This window comes from Nestor notabilis, unplaced genomic scaffold (assembly GCF_000696875.1).
Source record: "Nestor notabilis isolate BGI_N333 unplaced genomic scaffold, ASM69687v1 scaffold22967, whole genome shotgun sequence".
In the NCBI taxonomy this organism is placed as follows: domain Eukaryota; kingdom Metazoa; phylum Chordata; class Aves; order Psittaciformes; family Psittacidae; genus Nestor; species Nestor notabilis.
In genome coordinates, this window is record NW_009936353.1 from 51919 (window position 1) to 76352 (window position 24434).

At 43.2% G+C, this 24434-nt stretch overlaps 1 protein-coding gene across 1 annotated transcript; it reads left to right on the plus strand.

The window, feature by feature from the left end:
• Positions 1 to 5148: 5148 nt before the first annotated feature.
• Positions 5149 to 24155, plus strand: LOC104408649 (synaptic vesicle glycoprotein 2B-like; the record flags this gene model as incomplete). The annotated part of the gene is given in 8 exon segments (XM_010018307.1): positions 5149 to 5665; positions 16612 to 16792; positions 17426 to 17577; positions 19407 to 19540; positions 20183 to 20272; positions 22423 to 22533; positions 23641 to 23729; positions 23962 to 24155. Coding segments are annotated over 8 exon segments (1468 nt in total), but the record flags the coding sequence as incomplete, so codon positions are not given.
• Between the last annotated feature and the right edge of the window lie 279 nt (positions 24156 to 24434).

Sequence of the window (24434 nt, forward strand, 5' to 3'; positions counted from 1 at the left end):
TGCCTGAAATCCAGGATACTGCTCCCCTGGGAGCTGTGAGTTGTTAAGCATCTCAAAAATCTGGTCCTTCGTGTGTACAAATGGATCCACTAATTGCATCCTCATTAAGAGGCTGAGATTGGAATTTCACAAAACCTTATCTGCACCATTTCCTTCCTCTGCTCAGCGAGAAAAACTTCCTCTTAGGAATATTTTTTACAGTCAGCTTTGTGACTGCAGAGTGTCCTTATGGTCACTGTAGGATGTGGGCATCTTCCCATTGCTGCCAGCAGAAAGCAGCTCTGGGGGTGAGGGTGTTTTGTTAGAGCAGTTGCCCTTGAGGCAGAATATTAAACTGCTCTGCCATCTGTTTTACAGGGATTATTCTGGTGAATGCTAAGGATCCCTTGAAAGCATTTTTATAGTAGCCCTGTGCTGCTTCTTATCCTTAGCATTCATGTAACTTCTCCCTTCAGCTGTTGACTTGGAGACTTTTCCCTTTCCAAGCATGCACAGGCAAAGAGAAGGATCCGTATGTCAGCTCTGAGCCTTGGCAGTCTCCCCAGTGCATACATATGTGCACCCACACCTCCCTTCAGGCTCTGGCCTGGCTCCCACACGACAACAACCTTACTCTCGTTACCTTCCCAGAAACTCCACCATGCCCCAAGGTTCGATATATTTCATGACAAACCACCTTTTCATAACTGCCCTGCTCGGTAGTTTGCCATAAAGTTTGTTCGCTGCCAGAGCTCAGCTCTCTAACAAGCCCCAGACCCTCTTCATTTAATGCCAGGTACAAGAAACTCACCCTTCCCTGCTTTCCCTCCAAGCTCTACTGCCCTTCAGCCCACAATTTATCACCTGAGCATGCCAGGCACCTCCCTATATACTCTTTTTGGGCCGAATATTGGTGTTAAGCTGCTCTTCTTAAAAGTCTTTTCCTAGAGTAGATACCATTTCTATTACGAGTATATACAAGACTATAGGTTACTATTTTAAATTGCAGAGCTCAAATGACTGAATTCCTGGCTGAGTGTGCAACATCTGAGCTGACTAAAGAGCTTAGGAGTTCAGGAAAACTGCAAGGTGAATAGTGTGTATGAAAGAGTTGCTGTTAAATTAAAGCGTGCAAGATACAGGACTAAGTGAAGGATGCTTGTTAGTGTCAGGGTAACTGATGGGATAGACTGGTGAAGACATAAGTTTAAGGTAAATATGAAGCAGAATCTAGAGGAGAAGCTACAGTGCAAAAGTTACTCAGAGGGGAAGAAAAGGCAAGGTAATGTATTGAGAAAGAAGTACTGTGCTATGGAGAATTACACGTGAGGAAAGAAACTGTATTCCCAGGTACTTCAGGTCTTTGTATCTGTCTGTCAGTTTAATGGGTTACTTTGGGGACACCCATAATGTCTCTCTCCTTCCTCCCCTGCAGACTCTGCCTTACAGAACCTTACATTTATCGTGTGTTTGAACCTCAGTTGCGTGTCTCAGAAAGGTAACTGGTGGTTTAAAAGGGTCCGAGTTTGTATTAGAATCATAGAATCATTGAAAAAGACCTGTAATATCATCAAGTCCAACCATGAACCCAGCTCTTCCAAGCCCACCACTAAACCATGTCACTGAGGGCCTCATTTGCACATCTTTTCAGTGCTGACAGGGATGGTGACTCCGCCGTTTTCCTGCACAGCCTGTTCCACTGTTCCAGTGTTTGACACCACTTTTGGTGAAGAAATCTTTCGTAATCATGGAATAGTTTGGGTTGGAAAGGACCTTAAGATCATCCAGTTCCAACTCCCCTGCCATGGGCAGGGATGCCTCGCACTAGACCATGTCGCCCAAGGCTCTGTCCAGCCTGGCCTTGAACACTGCCAGGGATGGAGCATTTGCTGTCTAAACCTCCCCTGGCACAACTTCAGTCCATTTCTTCTTGTCCTATAGCTTGTTACTTGGGAGAAGAGACTGACACCCACCTCGCTACAACAGACTTGACGTGATGTGTATATTTGTCTCAAGCTCTCATGCATCACTGTGAAGGGTAATTATAGCAATCCAAGCCTACAATCTATATGAGAAGTCATGATTTCGTATCTAAATGCTAAATGGGGCTGCTAATATGAGTGAGTGCAGCTCAGCTTGAGTGAAAAGGTGTTAAAGAATCAGGTCTAGAGTGAATCAGCCTGTGTGTGTGTGGCAATGAAAGGAAACAAGGAGTGTGAAGCATTAAAGCATTCAAGAGACCAAAGTTACAGGCTACCTCTGGGCACTGCCCCTTCTCCTAGGGTGATCCCAGAAAATATCCATCCTTCAAGCTGAATGGGAAACCAGCGAGTACTATTTGCCACAACCTTTTTTCCTGAATTACACATTCTTCCCAATACAGGTGGCTGTCACTGGTCTATGAGAATCACCAGCTCATGCCTTTGTTTCCTATGATGCCCAAGATGTAAGTGATCTCATATGGTAAATAACAACCTTTGAGCACTGGGGAAAGAGGATAGGTGCTTCAGTGGGTCTTTTCTAAGTTTGTGATCTTCTTTGGTCCTGTTGTAGTGAGAGGCAAAGATCCCAGCTTCCAGCCTTGGCAGCTTTTTAATAGGAAATGAAATGATTCCCAGTGCTTGGTCTTCAAGAACATACTTTTGCCTTTTGGAAAAATAGGTGTAAGGGTAGGGGCAGGGTCTGTGGAGACCTGGAATCTGACCAGTTCTGTTACTGATCATTGGTCTTATTATTACTTCATTTCCTAAGATGAGTTTTCAATCCACTTCTGTAGCAACCAGAAAGGGACAAACACAGTGAGGTCACTCTGCTTCCTGCTCTGACATTTGAGGTCACTTCGAAACATAACCTGCGAACACATGATGTTTAAAAACTTCCAAAGCAAGACCCAATGTTCCTTAGTACATATTGTTCTTTTTTTGCTGTTTTTTTAAAAAAAAGGCTTTTCCCCTTGTTTTTCAAAAGGAAATATATCTCTTTGGAACTACATTTTTATTGCCTTGGAGAACATGATGTTCAATCATGACACAAATCTTTGTGTAAACAGGAAAGTTAATTCAGGACTGGGAGGTTCTGAGACTCAAAAGTGCTGTTGGAGTTTTTAACCGTTAGGGATGACACTCCAACATTGCAACAAGAGCTGTAGAATCTTCCTTCTGATGCCTGTCAGATATATTAACTCCCCTGCACATTAACACCTCCATTGCGGATGCGGAACTCTCTTTACTGCTACCTGCGCTGGAGTCTCCTGATCTTTCTAATGTGATCAAAATGCCTTTGGGATTTATTTATTTATTTGTTTGTTGCTTTATTGATTGCTCTTTTTCACCCCTGGAAGAATGCCCCGCTGCCTTTTTAACTTCATGCAAAATGTATTGTGTGAGTCAGCATAAAGAAAAGGAAGAGGAAACATATTGAATACAATGACAAATGGCAGAGGGGTCAGAGAAAAGGAAGATACTCTGGCAGGGTCTGCAGAGGATGTCTCGTAATTATGTGCCATAAATATATAGGTACCTAAACAGAAATGCAGAGGGAGGTTTTCTGAAGTTTCTTGGAACAGCGTAGGCAAGGCATGGCCATGACTCCATGCAGACAACTCTCCTCTTTCCTTATCCTGAATGTTTGGGCTGCCAAAAAATCACAGCATTTGCAGAAGGAGTGATGTCCTTCTGAGCATTTTTTGAGAGTGCTTCTACTGAATTTCTCCTCCAAAGCTGTTTTAGCTGCATGTTGTCTAAACCCATACCGTCTGCCAAATAAGATCATGAAGTGCAGAGGTAGTGCTGTTATTAACAGTGTGTGCATTTGCATTCTCTTCTATAGGTCAACTGACTGTGTAAGTAACAATGCCCACATATATATATATGATGTATGCCCATCCATGTCATTGCATAGCTCATTCACACTTTATTTAGGCAAGTAGCTTAAAGGGAGGTCCACGTTTTGTGCATGCCTACGCTGTGCTGGCTCCTCTAGCGTGACTCTACTCAGTTTCCCACGTGAGTCTTCTTGCAAACTCCTTGTCCACAGCTGCGTGCAGCAGCAAATGCAAGAGAACACTGGAGAGCCAGCTGGCTGAAAACTGCCTGAAAAATAATGGAAATCAGGTGTCAAAAATGAGAATGTGTTTAGATGTGACTTGGCTTCCCTTGGTTTTCCCTGCAGAGAGCAGTGATTCTATATTAGCTTTGTTTTTTGCTCTCTGTGAAAATCATCCTCCGTTGATGGGTAGATATGGGAAGAACAGAGCTTGGTGTGACTTTCAGTGACTTTATCTTGGCAGACACTGCATGCAAGTGGTACATCTGTCATACAGACAGAGAGACACCAGGGAAAAAAAGAAACCATTAAATAAGATTAAGTTTGGGATCTGGATGAAAAAAGAAAACCAAGCTCATATTTTGTGTCATTATGATGTTAGGCAGTTGTAGGTACCAGGATAGATGGATAGAAACCTATTTATCAACCTGAGCGCTCTGTTCCAGCAACCCAGCCCCATACTGTTCTGCTCTCTGTAGAAACCAGGACCACATGTGGGAGGCAGAATTTCTGGGAATGAAGAAATTGGGATGACATATTACTTTACATTCTGCTTTAGGTTTCCACTTAACTCGGTCATTTTTAATGCTCTTTTTCATTCTAAGGCTTTGGGTTTTGATGATGCAAAAACATTCCTCAAACACATTGACATTTTTTTGCAATAGAGAAGCATGGGTTCAAAACATTGGGTATTAAACTCAGTGCACGTGTGCTTGCAAACCTTATTGCTGCCTCACTGCTATTGTTTTCTCTTTCTCAGGATGTGACCTTCACCACCACAATGAATCAGGAAAAACCTGTCAAATCCTCCTAGCTCCCAGGCTGTGCAGTTTGCTGTTCCTTGCTGTTCACCAGACAGCAGCTTTTCCCACCCAAAGCGCAGAAGAAGCCAGCAAGTTACAAATGACAGCTGACAAGTGAAGTATTATCAAAAGCTGTGTGAGACTCTGTCAAAGAGAAACTTTATATAGTAATTCTCCTGAGCCTGGGAAGTTGTGTATCCCATCAGTTCCAAAAAACAGAGAAGATATGTTCAAGTAACCAATACCAGGAACTGCTCAAATCAATACAAAATTAGAGTATCTACACACAGTGATCTACAGCACTTAGAAATCTCCATTCAGAATGGATGATGGATATAGAAACACAAACCTCTATCAAGGGGGTAGGGATGCAAACCAGGTCTCAGATGACTACAGGTACCAGGATGGTAACTATGAAGGGTATGCACCCAATGATGGCTATTACCGTGGTGGGGATGAACCTGCTCATGAAGAAGATGCCCAGAGTGATGTTACAGAAGGCCATGATGAAGATGATGAGGTCTATGAGGGGGAGTACCAAGGGATCCCACACCCAGATGATGTTAAAGAAAAGCAGAAAAAGCGAGCTCCTGCCATGGCTGATGAGTACAGAGACCGCGCTGACCTCATGGCAGAGAGGATGGAGGATGAGGAGCAACTTGCCCACCAGTATGAGAACATCATTGAGGAGTGTGGCCATGGACGCTTCCAGTGGACTCTTTTCTTTGTTTTAGGGTTGGCACTGATGGCAGATGGGGTGGAGGTGTTTGTGGTTGGATTTGTTCTTCCCAGTGCTGAGAAGGATATGTGCTTATCCAGTTCAAACAAAGGGATGCTAGGTAAGTGCCACATGCAAACAGCTCTTCTATGCAGTTAACAGTAACTTAGAACATCTTCTAGTGAACACCTGATTTCAGGATCTTCTGGTGTCTCTTATGTTGCATTTCATACATAGTCACAGCTGGGTGGATCTGACTCAAGGGGATTTGCATGTTCCTGAGAAGGCAGCTACTCAAAAGCAGCAGAATTGCACCACATCAAAGCTGTGAATGTGCTGTGACCCAGTGCTGAACAAGGCAGCTCACAGCCAGCAGGTCCACAGGGAAAAACTCACAGGGGCATTCAGGGAGAGATCAGTGAAAGGTTAAAGGTGGCTTTTCCTACTTGAGGATCTTGTGACTCAGATTTCAATGTTTGCAGAAAATGCATTTTAAAGAGAAGTCTGCAAAGCAGTACCATCCGAGCATGACAGTTAAAATAGACAGGGGTCTGTTTGCTTTGGATCAAACATTGTGGCTCCTGATGCTGTCCTGCTCTCCAAAGTTTGCCCAGGTTTCCCCTTCTTTCATCCTAAAGTCCCAGCTGACAAATCTGTGCAGTCTGTTCTTCTGCACACTGACTTCTCAGAGCAGTTTGCTAGTAAGTACTGGATCAGAAGTAGTCAGTGGAGGTTTCCTCTTAGGTCTGTGAAAGGCAATTAATGTGCTGAGGCTACTGGCAACACCCCGTTTACATCACTGTTGACATCTCCCTGTGGTGAAAATGCAAAGGCTCAGTTATTGGGAGTGAGACTGAATAGAAAGGTTTGGATGAACAAGTTTTTCCCTTGCACACTGTAAGCCAAAGACAGCAAAGCCTCCCAGATCTCCAAGAATCAGGAAAGTATCCAGTATGGCCCATAGTGAGAGCCAGCTGTGCAACAGTACAGCACATCTGGAAGGAAAACAAAGTAGCTCTTGGAAGAACTTCTTTAGGAAAGGAAGAGTGTGCCTTGATGGACACGTACTGGGGTTGTGGGCCGATCATCAGGGCCTGTAGTTCATACAGTCTGACCCAGGAGCACTGTCTGAAATAAGGTAAATGCAGATTTTGGCTTAGACTCTAGCCCTTGACTCAATTCTATTTGCATTATTTTCATATGACAAAGGCAACAGATAATTATCCATATATAAACCTCTCATCATGGTGTATTGAGGTCCTACACACTTTTCTGTTTCTTCTTTTTTCTTTGAACTGGAGGTTCAGATGTTTTTTCCTATAGCTAGTGAGGTTTGTACTAAGTTCTGTGCCTTAAGAATTTTACTCACTTTTTTTGCTTCAGAAACCCACTTTAAAAACCTAGCTCAAAATATCTCAGGTCAGATATCTAAAAGCAAATAGTTCACAATTGAATCCTGATTTCAAAGGGACTTCCAAATTTGCTGGCTCCCTATGGGACACTGGGCTGGGTGCCTTTTCAGAGATGAGACCTTTGAAAAGCAGGTCATTTATTTTGGTGACTATATGAAAGCTGAGATCTTCTGAAACCCTGACCCCATAAATACCTGTCTCTGCAGAGCTCAAACTCTGGCAGGCACCAGAGTCAGAAAACTTCAAATGTCGCAAGAAAATCTCTCTTTGAAGTATTTCTGGCCCAGCCACAGGTAAAAATGAACAAGAAATCTCCCCAGAGAGCTCATTCTGCTTTTCCCAGCTCAGTATTTGCAAGGCAGAAAGTTCAGGGTGTTCTGATCAGCTCTGCAGGAGCAAGGAGACATTTGGGTCTGTATCCAATCCTAGCTCCAGCCTCCCTCGCATCAACCAGACTAATCTGGAACTGCTAATTCACTGCCTTTCCTGCCCTCTTCTAAAGACAGTTTTTGAGAACCTGGTTTTGCAGAATAATTTCTTCTGTCCTTAGGGTGGTTGTTTGGGGGATCTGCTGTCAAAGCTTGTGTTCACACAATTAAATATGAGGAAAAAGAAGAATTTTCCTAAAAACAAAAGAAGTTGATTCATCTTAGAGGCAGAGAGGAAAGTGTGGTAACATTTAGTTGCTACTGATGGTCATTGTACATAAGGCAGGTCTCTGATTCAGTCCTTTTTATTTGTTAAACATGATTTCTCGTCTGCAAGGTTTCCTCTTGGGTCCGAGGTTTGTGAGATGATCCTTTGTGTAAATGAATTAAGCGTGGCTTAGAAAGCCTTAGATTGCAGAGTGGGGCACTGGCATGAGTAAAGAATACCCAAGGGCATGAAGAAGCAAGGGTGTGAGGAGGCTGGAGCGGGTACGGGCTTCTGAAGGATGTGACAGGGGAGAGTGCAGGTCTCTGGGTCTGAAGAGGAGGAGGAGGAGAGCTTTCTGCCAAGCTAAGGGCAGCAGCAGGGAGTGGAGGGTGTTGGAGGTTTGGCAGGCAGCAACACAGTGCAGGGACATAAAGTCTGGTTACAGACCTGCCTCCAGCACGGCCTGGTGTGCCAAGAACTGCCCCTGCAAGAGGGTTTCATCCCTTTTCTGAGCAGCTGTGGGTATATCGTGTGATAAGGACAGTCAGATATCGGCCTCTGAAGGGAAAGGCTGGGGAAGTGCTATTTATGGAGACAAGAACATAATCTTCCTCAAAACCTTTCCTAGATTAGCTTCGGCACCCATCCATTTGCAAGTAGAAAAAAGGTATCTCCTAACAAAGCTCTGAGCCTCCAACACATGCTCATTTCCCTCTGTGTTTCCTTCCATTCCCTCAACAGTCTATATGGTGTGCTATTGCAAATTTATCTTGCTAATTCTCAGGGTTCAATGAGTGGCTGACTTGGTGGCAATCAGAGCTCTTCACCTCAATTTCTGCCTAATGTACAGTGATGACCTTGCAAATGTGTGTCTGCATATAATGAACAGAGGAATAACCAGAGAAGACACAGATTTCCCTCAAATCATCATGAGGTTTTAGGGAAACAGGGCTGTTGTCCGCACACGATTATTGCCCCTTTCCTTATCCCCATGTACCAATAAATGTCTACAGAGAAACTCATCTTTATTCCCAAGAGACTGCACACCTCAAGGCATTTTTTGCTAAGGAAACATAATGAGGTTATCCCAGGTAGACTTAAGGTTGGTTCCAGGCAGCTGCTGAGATTTAAACACACAGGAAGGTCTCAGCCATAATAAGAGAGGCCAGGAGGGGAAAAAAATGGGAACTAAGTCAGATAAGTAGTTAAACCTTTGCAGGAATAGGAAGGAACAAACAAGAGAGCTAAAGTAGATGCCCCCTAAAGACCAACCTAGTGAAATTCAGCTTCTGCTAAAAGGACACTTTGCATTAAATACTCTGTATATTGCCTATTTTTCCTCCCTCGGAAAGCAAGAACGGAAAAATATCTAGCAAATTATGGCCAAATTATGCAAAAATTACAAATAAACAGATGCCCACAGTGTTTCATGCAATGTGTGAAATGAATATGACACATCTTAGAAAACGTTTACATGTTGTTCTGAAAATAAACATCTCACCATCAGATGCAAATTAACAGCTATTTTAGCCCTAAATATCCTTAGTGGGACAAAACACGTAATTGGGGTTTTTCTGTTACACAAAATTCTATTTTGAAGATGATTACAGGAGCATTACAAAAAAAGAGAAAAATAAACAATAACTGTATAGATTTAAGCACTTTGATTTCATAAATTTTTAACACTATCTGTTAAGAATAAGTTTGGTAACTTTTAACAATGTTATTTTTACATATTCATTGGATAAATCTGCTTCGCTGAACATTCACCAACAGTAGTCACACTACTAATTATAAATGTCTTAAATTTACTGGAACAGAATATTCCTTTTCAGTATAATGCATCCTGCCAGAAGACAGACGTTTTTTTATGAACTAAGGGTAATCATATGAAAAGTCATATAGTCTGTAATTACTTACTTGCTGAAAGGCACACAGTATCATTATTTGGAGAAATAGCATATAAATGTATATCTTCAAGTGCTTTTAATCACCTCTCAGAGGACTAACCATTCTATGCCTAAATACTATGTTTGCAAGCATAGAGCAGTGAGTACACAGCAAGTATAAAAGGTGGTGCCACAGTGATGTTTTAAACTTTTTCACACCCTGCATATAAAGAACTCAAGGCACAGATAAAGCATCGGCCTTTCCCAGATCCCCAGTTGTGTTATCATCATTTCACAGTTCAGTAAACTGAGACAAGAACATTTCTTTGCCCATAACTGCAAAAAGAGCCACACCAATGCCGGGAATAAAATGGAGTCAGGCACACAGCTCCCTTTTCCTTTTTATGATTTCATAATAATATTTTAAGGAGAATATCATCTTACAGATTCTTAACCTCACAATGTTAGATAAAAACACAGAGAAAAAGATCCTATTAGTAATTATGCAGTTATGTAGCAATCCAAGCTTGGCTCTGTGAGTCAGGTTAAATAGGATGTGTAACTATATCCCTGCTTTTAGTAGTGTGAGAGGAGGTTTTATTATCAGCTGAGATAAATTCTGGCCTCAGCTTCTCATTGACCTGAATTCACCTGATATGACAGTAAATCCTAATCCCTTTTGCAGAGCTCAGTGGATTTTCTCCAGTTCTTGGTTCTTTTCTTCCAGGATATGCACAGACGAGCCTGGCCATGGCTCCCGTGCTCTGCCATGGCTTGTGCTACATCTTCACAGCCATAGATCCCCACCGCAGCAACCAGCTGAACCCTGATGAGAGCTGCCTGTGTCTGCGTCCCAAGCACTGGGCATGAATTCCTGGTGCAAATTTACTCTTGGGCAGAAATGCTCCCAGCGAGTGTCATCACCCTGAGTGGTAGAGACATGTTAGGGAAAAAAAGGTGGTTTTGTGATTTGGAATCATCCCACACCTTACGCAGGTCTTACATGGGGCTGGCTGCATCTCCATTTATAAACACTGCCGGAATTTCATCTGACGGGAGCCAGCACAAACAGGTTTTCACTTAACAGCAAAGGGTTTGTTTGGCTTCCTCTGTTGGAAACTTTGCTTTAGCAGAGGGGTTGGGTGGGGGGAACCAGATGGTCCCATGAATACTGTAGTGATGGACAAGTCTTGTGGGGGGACTGTGAAGCCGGCTGAGTGTAAACAGCCACCCACAGCCTGCTGGCAGTGCCGGCTGAAGCGTCGGGCGCGCGTTGTGCTGCGTCAAAGTGCGCATGGATTCATGCATCCACCTTTGGCTTTCGTGTGCACAATCCCCTTGATCTCAGCAGCCAGATTCACCCGGTATCCACCTCCAGAGCTCTGAAAACGGAAAGCTGCCTTTCGCATGGATGATCCGTTTCTCAGTGGCAGAGCCATCAGCTGTAGATAAAGTCTTTCTGCTTGTACTTAATCAACAAGGCAAGCGCAACGAGACGACCCTTTCATTCAATTTCCATTTACAAGGTTAAGGAGATTCATGGAGAAAGTACTAATAAGCCTGCAAGGACAAGCAGATTAGGAATTTCGGGAAGAAAGGGAAACAAAGATACTCAGCCCACAGCTCATTCTTGGCTGACACTGTCCCCTGCTCTGGGACATTCCAGCCACCACTAGAGCACAAGACAGTCAGGAGTACCACTGGTTTATTCTTCTCTTTAAATTACTTACGGACAATCAGATCCTGTGCCTTGCCTCTCACCCCTCTCCCAAATTGCCCAGACCTGACCCTTGAAATTTTGTTTGTGTCCATAAAGTGCACCCATGTATAACAGGTTCTACACTGGTAAGAGAGTTTGGATTTTGTTTATCCAAACTAAAGATCCTAATCCTTTTCTATTGTCCAAATGTTTCCCCTCCTCAAAAGCCTTCTGTTTTATACCATAGGGCTGTACTGATAGTGGCCTTGGCTTTGAAGGCAGGTAGGAGCTTCTACGTTCCTGTGGTTACTGGCTCCATGCAGACCACTTAGCAAAGGTGAGAAAACCTTGCCCCTGGACCCAGGCAGCCTCCTCACCTTCCTGACAGCCCCAGGGACTCTGGGATTAATTCTTCCCGTTGAGCTGGGTTCTTTTCTGCTCAAATTTCCCATTTATTCCACAAGTCTTTGTCCTGATTTGGAAGGGATTACTTTCAGTTGTGCCTCATTTTTAAGAACCTTAATCCCATTAACTGTCAATGAAAGAAATTCATGCTTGTGATGGAGATTTAGGTAAATCTTGAATGTTTTGTTTTCTTTCCTTATAAATCTACTTTTAATCATATTGAAATATTAAAATATAGTGTAGCACACGCATAGCTGTATGTCGTATCTGCCTTTCCTTATTCCTAGAACTTCAGCTTTTAAGTCCACAATTCCTGTCTAACATGGAGCACACACCTTCAATAAAGGCTAATAAATTTCTCAGTGTGAAAATCCTGTATACGTTACCTCTTTTCTAATGGGAATAAGCCCAATCACATATTTTCCTTATAACTTCAGCGTTTTATGAGTCATAACCTGAAATTTATTCTCAGAATTTCTGCTCTTTGGTTTTCTACTGATTTTATGGGAGACTGTTGCAGACTTTCCCACGGGTATACATTATACTACGTTCATTGCTCATGGAATACTCTGCAAATAATGGCTTATTCAGAGTTGTCCTTAACATTTCACCTAAGCATTGTATGTGTTAATTTGGAAGCTGAGCACTTCTAGCACAGCCTAGGTCTGCGTGGTTTGAAGCTAAGTTTCTGGTACAGGTTGTTGTAATGTTGTTCCATAGAATAACTGGTGGACAGAAGTAACACAGCAAAAGAATACTATTTAGCGATCACTTTTCTTGGCCTAATTCTCCTTAAAATTGAGTTTCTTTGGTAGGATCTGGACCTCTTTCAGAGGTAACAACCATCACTGTGTTCTCCAGAAGACTGTCTCTTCTGCACAGAATCTGAGTAACTATTCCATTCCTCCCTGGGTCTCTGCCACCTTATAGTTAATCCAGGACACATCAATCTGCAAAGTCTGACATTGCTCTGCACCTCAGGTCCCAGGATCCACTAGATGTCAGAGTGTTTTATAGCAGCTGCCCCAACAATTTTAATGATATTGGCCAGGACATGCAGTCTTCCCAGAAGAAACCTCTCTATTATAATAAAGCATCCTGCTGATTTTGTTTCAGCCCTGAAGAACACACTTCTGTTGCCAGGATCTTTCCCCTCAGAAACTGACCAAGCAGACAGCCTCTGGTCATCCCTGAGGTTTCTTTTTATTACAGATTTTCATTGTTTAAAATTTCTAGGGGACAATGCATCCATCCATTGATTTATCATGTACAATAACCAATTAAAGCCACATCCTTTAAGTGAGTTCATAACATTAACAGCTCTGCTGTGATTTATGTTGCTCACTGTTTCATAGAATGGTTTGGGTTGGAAAGGACCTTAAGATCACCTAGTTCCAACCCCCTGCCCTGGGCTGGGACACCTCACACTAGACTGTATCACCCAAGGCTTTGTCCAAGCTGGCCTTGAACACTGCCAGGGATGGAGCATTTACCACTTTGACAGATGCTGTCTTGCAGAGATAGAATCTCTCTTCCAATACAAGTTTGGGGTCCTCAGTCAGAATCTGCAATGGTTTGCCCACAAAAGCAGCTTTACTTCACTTCTTGATGCCCTGTTTCAAGCACTGCCACATTCCATGTGGGCTGAGCTGTGCTGTGAGCCACTCGCATGGTGCTGGCAGTGCTCACTGTCAGATGGGTGGCTGTGATGCACCAGTGAGTACAGGGTGCATCATCACTTCCGTCTGCTGGCTGCAATCAGAGCTGCTCCATTAAATGTAGCTCAGGAGCCAGAGTAAAAGCATTAAGCCTTACAGCACTGCATTAAAAGTCATCCTTCAAAAACATTTTAGACTGAAACACTTCTTTGCCACAGCTCTCCCTTGCTTGTAATTTGCACTTCAGCAGCCAGCTGGAGGCCAAAGTTAATAGAGAAGGAGATCCCACATTCTCCGATGTATGCATAGCTTCTCTGACTGTTGCAGATCAGCATCTGAAACCTCTACATGCCTTCAGATCACTTCACCAGGGCAGCTCGGGTTGGGAGGGAAGGATAGGTGATGTGGGTATTGATTGCACAGAGCCCCATGCTTATGGTGGTACAACTGCACTGGGAAAATCCTGTGCCATGGTTCTGGTAGAAAGGCTGTTAAGAGGCAAGAACAGATACTTTGACACAAAATCCTGCTTGTCCATTAGACATGGTGTGGATGGAAAATAAAGTAGAATTGTTCACAAAGAAGTGACCTGACCACCCTGCTATGGAACAGGAGAGATTTCAGAAGTCCAAACTTTTCTACTTCTGATCAATGTAAGACAGGCATCCTTCAAATACTCAGTGGATCTCTGCTGTATAGCTTTTAATTTAGTAATGCATTTCCAATCAAATGTAGGCATTTGTAGTCAAAAGAATGACAGAACTGGCTGCCAAATAACCCTCTGCACGAGTCCTTCACTAGCTTTGCTGCGTGGCACAGAACAGACTTCAACCATCAGACTAATTGTCTTGTTTAAACATCAACAAACTGTAAAAAAATGCATTGTCACCTTCTTTTCCAAGTGATGTGTTTGACAGAACACGTTGTGGGGAAGACGTTAGCTCTTAAGAGAAGCCAACGCTTGGTTCAAGGTGAGGAACAACCCACCAAAAGGCTGTTCTTCAACCATACCTGAAAAATGTTGCTTTTAGCTGCATTTCTTCAGTCAGCGAATAGGAATGGTTCCTATTAAGGCACTGTATTTACTTGCTCAGCATCCGTTGCCTTCACTAGGGGTCAAGGATGCAGGGAACACTGCTGCTTTTCTTGAGTTATGGTATTTCCTTCAGCCTGTGTTCAGCTGGGTCTTGAACCTAACATGCCCAATCTCCAAGCATCTCCAAGACTAATTTCTTCCTTCAAGAACTCCCTGCATTGCAAATTCTGCTTTCTAGCAAGCAGTATTCCTCCATCCTGACATAGCTCAGCCTCTCTGGATCATATCCAGCCATGATCAGGCCACATCAGGATCTCCAAAGCAGGACTGTGTAGCCTATAGGCATAGACTATCACCCTGCCTGTAGTGTCTGAGATGATAGAGGAGGTTGGGAACAGCCTCTTGCACCTCTGTGCTCCCCAGAAAAACATAGTGGTTGCAACCGCTTCCTCCCAAAGGCAGTGATGGTGACACTGCTCCTACTCTGTGGATCACTAGCTTGCAGGAGACAGCTCTGACAGATACACAGCTTAGTAGCCAAGGAGCTGCCAGTGCACTAACAGTGCTCTTGGGTGTGCTGCCCTAAGCCCATGTCAGCAGCTGGCAGAGACATTGAAGCATGCAGTAAAGTCCCCTGGTCACTAAGGGTTTTGGTCCTGCCTTGCTAAGACAGAGGCAGCCATACACAGCAAGGCATGAAGGGCTTTGTCTTTTGCATTGTGAAAAGCAGAGTAACTTCAGCAGCACTGATCTACACACTGATAGTCTGTCTCCTTGTGGTCTTGCCTCATCTGGGCTTTTTCAGAGGAGCCTTGGAGACACATGATCCTGCCTGAGCCCTTCTATCCTTACATCTTTCCTGGCTCAAAGGAACAAACAGAGATTTGTTCGCAGACAAGGCTAAGACAAAAATCTGAATCCCAGAGGCCAACACAGCCTTCAAAGACCTGGTCCATGTGCTGCCAGCTGCTGCACTGATCAATTCCCAGATGTTATTCCTTAACAGCAGTACAAATCATTTCACTCTAGCTGATCAATATTTCCAGCCCTCCGGCACTGATTGCTATCAGATTTTAAATGCTTAATTTCTGATCCTGCTGCGCTTTCACATCATAACTCCTGCAGGCTTCAGTGCGAATTTTGCCAGCAAAAGGACCATAACTTGTGATTCTTCCTAGGACTATTGCTCACCCAAGTCTCTACATCAGGAAAGAAGATAAAATAAATGGGGGAAAAATAGTATTCCTGGACCTTTGAGCTTTATTAGTTGGTGCTAGTTACACTGGTGCCCATGTATAGGAAAAGGCAATATGACAGGTAGCCCTTCCAGTGGCAGTGTCAGTAGAAGAGCCAAGGACAACAGCTGTGTTTTCTTGGCCAGAATCACAAGCACATAGTGAGCTGGGTAAAGGGAGTCTATTCTTTTCTACTCAGTCTGGCACCAAATGTAGTCTCTGAAATGGTCTTTTGAGGACCCCATAGTAGAAGATCCAATGAAGCCAAGTTAAAAAGATGAATCTATTTTTCTTACCTGTAGAGTAAGTAGCTCTATAGAGCAAACTGTCAAGACAAGTAATAGACTCTCCCTTCTCCTGAAATTCTCAGATCAAGACTGTACTCTCTTCTGTAAGTTGTCTTTCAGTTAGACACCAGATCTTGGCTCAGTAACAAAGGAAGTAGCTGTACTACACAGGTGAGTCTTGGTAACAAACTGATCCTTTCAGATAAAGCTAGGAAAAACAGAGAGTGGAAAAGATGACACAGTGCAAAGGAAGCATGGGTAGGATAGGTAATGTGCAAAGAGAGTTAGCTATGCTTTAGCAATCTCTCTGCTCTCACAGCTTTCTGAGCGTAAACATCAGGCAGAGAGAGCCCCCTCCCTACACATCCTCAGTCCCATTGTGCTCAGGGGGGTTAGTGGGGTTAAGACACCAGACTTCTGTTGTATCGTTGGTGGCACATAGCTGGGACACGTGCATCCTAAGCTGCTTATGTGTGGCCATTGCTTACGTGCAGGGGATATGTGAGCAGCAAGGTTGGGAAAGAAAGATGTGGGTCTAGTCAAATGAGGATATGTCTGTATTGCATGAAGCAGTGCAGTAGGACATGATGCAAGCTCATGGGCACAAGATGGGAAAACTAGGTTCCACCAATGGATAGAGTTTCTGGCACATGAAATAGGTAATTTGGAGGGATGGGGTATCTCCATGTTATTGCATAGTATGGCAGCTCGACATCAGCTACCATACAAGCACTTTAAAATCTACTTCTACATTGTATGCTATTTCCACCCAGTTACCAAACTCACTGTCTCTCTCTCTCTCACTTCTAGGCTTGATAGTCTACTTAGGAATGATGGTGGGGGCTGTCATGTTGGGCGGCCTTGCTGACAAACTGGGAAGAAAGAAATGCCTCATCATATCACTTGCAATCAATGCTGCCTTCGCGTTCCTTTCCTCCTTCGTCCAGGGATATGGATTCTTCCTCTTCTGCCGCCTTATCTCGGGCCTGGGGTGGGTAACTGGTGAATCTATCCCATGTCCTGGAGGAGTCTCATCACGGCTCAGTAGTCTGGGTGTGTGGGGTGGGAGAAGGAATCTTACCGGGAGATGCATCTCTGGTACCAAACTGGGATGGCACTACTGTTTAGCACATGTGGTTGCATTACCTCACTCTTGACCTTAAAGCCTTAGTGGCAGGAAAGTTTGGTCATTGACATTCTTCTGGTATGGTCCAAATTGTGCATTTGGTGAGTGAGACTGATAAATGCTCACCTCAGTTTACAGTCTTCACTGCCAGGGCCTCCAGTGAGACCCTCAGTAGTTCCCATTGCCAGCCTGTATTTTGCCTCTCTAATACGAGTGATCCTAAAATAACAACAGAGATGTGTCTAGGTGAAGAGCAGGGCATTACACTGGCTTTGTATAAACTGTACAGGAAATTTAGCTTTCAGACCTTAAAAAAGGTTTGTTTATCTTTGCTGTCTAAGGCCAGTCCAGCCAAAGAGGGATACTCTTTTTCCTACAAGTCCCACTTATGTGCAGCGTGTCTGTGAGTGTGACCTTCCCTCTTTACATGTGCAATCCTACCTACAAAGACATTGAAGAAGACTCTTACTCTTCCCATGTGCTGTTTTTTCTCCTCAGTATTGGGGGTACCCTCCCCATCGTGTTTGCCTATTTCTCTGAATTCCTGTCTCGTGAGAAGAGGGGGGAACACCTGAGCTGGCTTTGCATGTTCTGGATGATTGGTGGCATTTTTGCTTCAGCAATGGCTTGGAGCATCATCCCACATTACGGTAATTACTTTGGGCTTCTGATTTTTGACAACACCACATTCCTGCATCACTAAGCTACCCCAAAACCCTGCGCATGTAGCATTAGTCAGTCCTTACGCATCCCAGCATAAACAACACTGAAAATAACAGATACCTTAAGTGCACACAAAAGGTTTGATAAATTGACTGCAGATTGATTGACTGATACTAAGGCTGTAAATAGGACTGATGAGGGCTGCTTTGCATCAAAAGCTTTCAATACATCTCTGGAATTATCCTGCCAGAGCCTGAGCTTTTAATCTAAATGTCAGTGCACCCAGGGAAAACTGGACTGAGATTTGCTTACAAAAATGTTGCAGTTATCAAGAATAAGTAACTTTAATCAGGAAATTAGTGGGTGCTATGAATGAATGCATTGAGGACAGCACATAGTCTTTTCCTTAGCCAAGTGTCAACAATCTCAAGGCTGTGTATCTGGCAACACATCTCCCCAGCACATGATGGGCTGGAGTCATATCTGACTTCCCCTAAATGGGTTTGGGAGCAGAATGGGTTCTGGACCCAGAGCTGGAAGCAGATGAGTGTACAATGGAATACATTGGTACTCTGAAAAGCAAAAATCTACATGTCATGTGGTATTCCTTGTAATTCCTGTGTATATCCCAGGAAAACATTAGAAGCAAATATCTACTGGAAAAGATTAATTCCCTCGGTATTCAGTGATACCAGCTGTTTGCAAAATCCTGTTTGAGGAAAGTAGGACAGGCCACAAAGACCATGAAGAAAAACACTAACATACCTATCCAAACATTTTTACCTTGTCTAAAGTGCACTCAGCATAAAGAAATGTTCATACTTTTGATTGATTTGACAGCGACTGTTGGAACAAACAGGCAAACTTCCTGCATAGTGGTGTCAGGTTGAAAGAGTTCTGTTATCTGCAACTACACTTGCTTTAAAAAGCCCTCATGTATTTCCATTATGTTTCTTCTTCAGATGAGTTTTTGGTATTGTATTTTTATAGCTGCTCTTTTTGATTTCCCATGTTCCACCTACTATTTTGGAACTTTGTGAAATGAGTAGAACACTGTGATACTGATTCAGATGAGCCCTCTGCAAAAAATATCGCTTGATGGTTTCCTTAGCATGTGAATAAAAATGTTTATAGAAAAGAATGGAATTAAACATTCCTTCTAAGATTTGAGAATAAGGAAGATAAAAGGAGCAATTTAAGAATGATGCTGTACTTTCTAGTCCTTAGTAGGGGAATAGCTGACCTGATCAGAAAAAAAGCAGGAGAGGGGGAAACTCAAATGCAGGATTAAGAAATCGGGTCTTCTAAGTTTGAATCCCAGCTCAGGTTTTGTAGGTGTGGAAAAAACCAAACTTGATCTCTTAGCTTACTTCCATGAATGTGGAAAACATGTGTGATGTAGGAGATGGAAAGGAGCTGTCTCTAACATGCCTCTCGGATCAGAGAAGATTTAACCTTTATAAACTATTCGTAACACCACCGAGAAGGAATACATTATGGCCCTGATTCCTCCACCCTTTCCCAGCTTTACTTACTTACAGCTGCATGGAGCTATTCTTATCACTAGGTGATTTCTAAGCTCAAAGATAAAAGGTTTTTAAAAGGCAGAGCCTGAGCGAGTATGTCCCATTTTCTGTAATGAACATGAACTCAGTTGCTGTCATCTACTGAGCATGCTACTGAACCTCTAAGAGCCATCATTACTAAGAATAGCAAACTTCCAACCTGTCCCCATGTCATGCAGTGGCATAAAGTTCAGAGCTGCTTTAGGAGAGAAAAACTCAGAATGACTTATGTTTTTACTTTCTGTTTCCAGGGTGGGGGTTCAGTATGGGAACCAAGTACCACTTCCACAGCTGGAGGTTCTTTGTGCTTGTCTGCTCTCTGCCCTGTATTGCTTCCCTGGTGGCACTCAAATTCATGCCTGAAAGCCCGCGGTTTTTGCTGGAGGTAAGATGATTCATCTGAACGTGGCAGTCTGTTACCAGCAGAGGATAGCTGGTCCCTAATGCGTCACCCTCTGTCTGTCTTTGTTCCTTCAAACATGCATAGCACAAACTCAGAGGCAAAAGGGTCTACACTAGCTCCACAGATTGCTTAAACCCCAAAGATAACAGGCTACGGGGTCAGTCACAATGGTTAGTGGTTTACTGCCAAATGTGGTAGAGAAAGAAGGAGGTGAGGGCTAGGAATTTTGTAAGTCCAATAAAGGCATTTTGAAAACATCTCACAGAGTTTGGGTAAGTAACTACTGAATCCTGGTGGAAAAGCAAAGGACAGAGTCCATTTTACTCAGTAAAACATATAAATCTCAGAAATCTTCAGCAAGTATTATTTATTCCCATTTCACAGATGTGAAATGTGGCAATACCTAGCTCAAGTTAACCCTGCAAGTCTTTAGCAGAGGTGTGATTGAGCCCTAAATCTCCTCCTCCATCTCCTTTTATCTGGTTTCAAAACTCCATTCCTGACTGCTTTCCTACCTCAGCCAGTTTTAGGGTAACCGCTTTCTTCAGCACAGAGAGTCTGTACTCTGTGAATGCAACCTATTGGGAACTCCAACATCTGTTTTCCTTTCTTTGGTGCTTTCAGATAGGTAAACATGATGAAGCCTGGATGATCCTCAAGCAAGTTCATGACACTAACATGCGGGCCAAGGGTGAGCCAGAGAGGGTGTTTACGGTGAGTTTAATAAAGCCATCAGTATGTAGAAGCTGGACATATCTTCCTCAGTGTAACACAGCACCAGTTTATTCTTCCTTAAGACTCCTTTAATGCAACCTCCCCCAGCAATCAGGAAAAGGACTTTGAGATACACTTTATGAATTTAAAGTTAGATGTCCGTCTGTTTCTTTCAAGCATTAGTCAATCCTGTGAATTGCAGTGAGTACTCTTTATTCCTGGTGTTACTCTATAGCATAGAGACCAGTGAATTTCCAATTACACACACAGGTAATTAGTCTGTTTTAAGAGACTAAAACCAAATAACAGAGATTTTAGTCATGTGGGAGATCTGAGTCACTCCTTTCTCCATTCTGGCTTCTAATCAAACTCTGATTAAACTTCACTCACCTTCTAATGAGCTTCCCAGACCTCACCTGCCTCATAGCCAATCTTTAACTTTTCCAAGGGAAAGTGAGATGAGTGGCTATTACTCATTAGTCTGCTGCTTGTTGTGAAAAAGGTCACACCAGCGGACTTTGTTAATAGTAAAATCAGGTAAAAGGTGTGTGCTGGGGTTAGGTGCAAATTACTGTAATTCAGTTGTAAGTTCCCAGTGAGCCAAGCAGGGAATAGCTCTTGATTTATGCTTTTAAAGATGAGAGAATTTTATAAGGATGGAGAAAAGGCGATATGATTGTGTGTAAAATGTCTTTTTTAGCAAGGAGAGCAGGGCTCCATGCTCAAAAGGATTGTCATGGAACAGGGCTCCTTAGGAGTGATCCTTCAAGAAAATGGAAGTCTAATATCTGTGCATGACAATTGTGTGCAGGTTCAGGGAGGAACTTAGTGAGCATGGGTTGTTTTTAGGCTACCAGCCATTTGACTAATGTGAGCCTTGACTGCAGAGAGAAAACTTCTGTTTAAATCCCTGCTTGGCTCTGTTATAACGCTGAGCTGGGCTGGCCAGTCCTGCTGCATGGTGGGAGGAAAAGACGACTGAAATTCAAATCTGTATGTGTGTGTGTGTATATATATCTCTATGTCTCAAAGTATGGCACTATGAGAGCCTGAGCTGAGTAGGAGAAAGAAGGAGCAGCTGTACAACACCCATTAGTGCTCATTACTCCATCCAACAGTGTCGTGACTGCTGCAGCATGAGCAGATCTCAGTATCACACCTCGAGGCATGGCGCGCTGGCTGAATCAAGATGTGCTGTCATCCTCTGGCATGGGCAGGCAATCCGTGCGGCTGGTGTAGCACAAACTGCCAGATTCCATGTTTTTCTGATTGGCCAGAAGTTGTCAGTTTGTGGTGAGTCAGCTGGTACCGGGACACTTCCCAGATCTGACATTTAAAAGGTGCCAGCAAGAGGAAGAGCTGAGCCAAGGCACTCATTCATACTCAGAGATTTAGTTCGTAACTTTTCACCTCCTTCTCATGTTTACTAACAGATCTGTTTTCCTTGACTATGTCCTTCATTTAAAGTTACTGAGCAAATATTTTCTGGGGCCTATTTTTAAAGTTTCTTGAACAGTCCAGCTCAGGGGCTCGGTGTTGAAAATTCAGGCTCTTTTAGTGAAGTGAATTGATTGCATGGTGTGGGCTCACTTGATGACAGGATGCATTTTCAGATGCAAAGATTCCCATCTACACATTCATTTGTCATAGCAGTTCTGCCAGTGGTACTTACAAGGTGCTGAATGAGAAACATTCCTGCCAGTTGTCTTTAAAAAGATCCTGAGGGCACAGTTAGTTGCAAATACAAGTGACTGATCTTGGAGATAACTTCTACTGTAATTGCCTAGTCCTAATTTCTAGTGACAATCTAAAGCATAGAGAAATAAGGTAGCACACAAACACATTACCCAATAAATGAAAGATTGAAGTGGATGTGATGCACTGAAAATCTTTCATGGAAGGAGAGAGAAAGGATGTAGGGATAAATGAAAGGAAGGAAGGAAGGTAGGCTTATTTCTGTAATAAAGTTTCTTGTTGTAATTGCATCAGTTAGCTCATTTGTTAGTGGTAGCGTTCAAGGAAAAGATAGTAAGGGATATCGAGTGGAAACATTGCCCAAAGGCCAGTGGGGTTTAAAATCCACCCAAGATCAATTCTAGAAAGTTTAGACCAATTTTTCCTTTCTCTTCCCCCTTCTCTCCCCTCCCCAGGTTTCCTATATCAAAACTCCAAAGCAAGTGGATGAATTTATTGAAATCCAAAGCTCAACAGGGACCTGGTACCAGAGGTGGATGGTCAGAATCTCAACTATTTTTAAACAGGTAAAGAAGAAAAATCATCTCACAAGGGCTTTTGAGCTTCTTGAGGCTCTAGTGCCTTGTTGCTCCAGGTCATTGTGTCTTGAAACCCTGATTCTCGCTCAAAAAAATCTGCTGGTGTTTGCAAAGGGCTTTAATCTGATTACACTTTCTATGCAGATGTGTGCATCTGCAAACTGCCAGCCAGGGCCCAAAATACCCTTGTGAGCATCACAGTAGTCCTGCTGTGCAGAGCTTCCAGGACAAGCCCCAAGCACTTGACTCTTCTTCTGAGCAGATAAATATTGATTTCATCTACCCCAAGCCTAAGTGAATTTACCACCTGCAGTTGATTCAGAAGAGTGTTTGCACCTTGTTCCGGCTGAGCCTGAGTTTCTAACAAGGTTATATTGTCTCTTCTGCTAATTTAACCTATCACACATGCTATGCTGCTTACCTACACCCATGATGGAAAATCTTGCTAGATCTTCTAGTCTAGGAGGATGAGCTTAAAGTAAAGGAAAGTCTTTCTTATTTAATAGCAATACAAGTGCTGTACTATTACTGTACTTAAGTGGCAACTTAAGAGCATGCGTTGCATCCCCATATGTTCTTAGCAGTATTTTCTGCAACAGGTCAAGAAGAGAAATTCTTGGTCTACCTCCTGCTCTACTTGGCTTCATCCTGTCTGAGTTCATCTTACCCCTCCTAAAGGGCCAGCTGTGTTTAGGTTTTTGCTCTTCAATGAGTTAGGAGCTTGATTTGAAAGCTCCACTGAGACCATACATGTATTTGGAAGAGAAATTTGTCAGAGGGTTTGAGAACAGGCTCATATCCACATTATATTCACATGATAAAACCTGAGAGAGACACTGCGTCATCCCAGCTCAGCCCTAGTCATGCACTCCAGCTCAATACAGAGGGTTCAGATCAAGCACCCTGGCACATAGCTAAGTGATCTTTTTGTAAGCCATTTATCTTGAGAAATGTAATTCTGAACAAACACTGACCGTGAGCTACACATCCTACTTCTCCCCAGTGAGCCCTTTTTACTGACAGTAGATTTATGATGCACTCAGAAAGTATCTGCTAGGTTGTCCTTGCAGCTAATTCTTTCTTGTGGATTTGTAGGTCTGGGACAATGTGCTATATTGTTTAACAGCCCAGTACAGGATGAACACACTGATGCTGGCTGTGGTTTGGTTTACAATGGCCTTAAGGTAAGGTACTTATTTAACTCAACGTGCTTCTGAAATCAGCTGAGTGTTTAGAGTGGGGAGATGCTTTGCTCGGTCCTGTGTCAGAGCTAAGCAAGAGTTTGTATCAGAAATGCATTTGCATTAGGATCTTAACAAGTTTACCTGGCATGAAGCATATAATTGGAAAAAACACTGCAATATTTGCAGTACCAGTATCTTGTATCCCTAATGTATGTCTCCCATCCTACTACAGTTACTATGGCCTCATTGTCTGGTTCCCTGATATGATCCGGTATCTCCAAGAAGAGGCATATGAATCCCGAATGAAGATCTTTGATGAGGAAGAAGTGTCACACTTCACCTTTAATTTCACCCTGGAAAATCAGATCCATAGAAACGGGGAATACAGAAATGATAAGTAAGTGACCAGAACTTTCTTTGATGCATGTGAACTGAAATTTATTTCTAGAAAGCTCTTTCTAATATATTTCCCACCACCTTGAACATCTCCGTTGTTCTTTTGGCCCCACAGTCTACGCCTCTCAAATCCCAAAGGAAGATTTCCACAGACCAAATATCCTTTTTATGCTGTTTTTCACAAGCTCTGCCTCAGACACTCCCTCTCCAGACCCAAGGAGTTGCCTGTGAAGACTCCTGCTTCCATCAGCCCCTCCCTGGGAGCAGGGCAGTGGGTTCCCCGGCTGAACTGAGATGCTGGGGCGACTT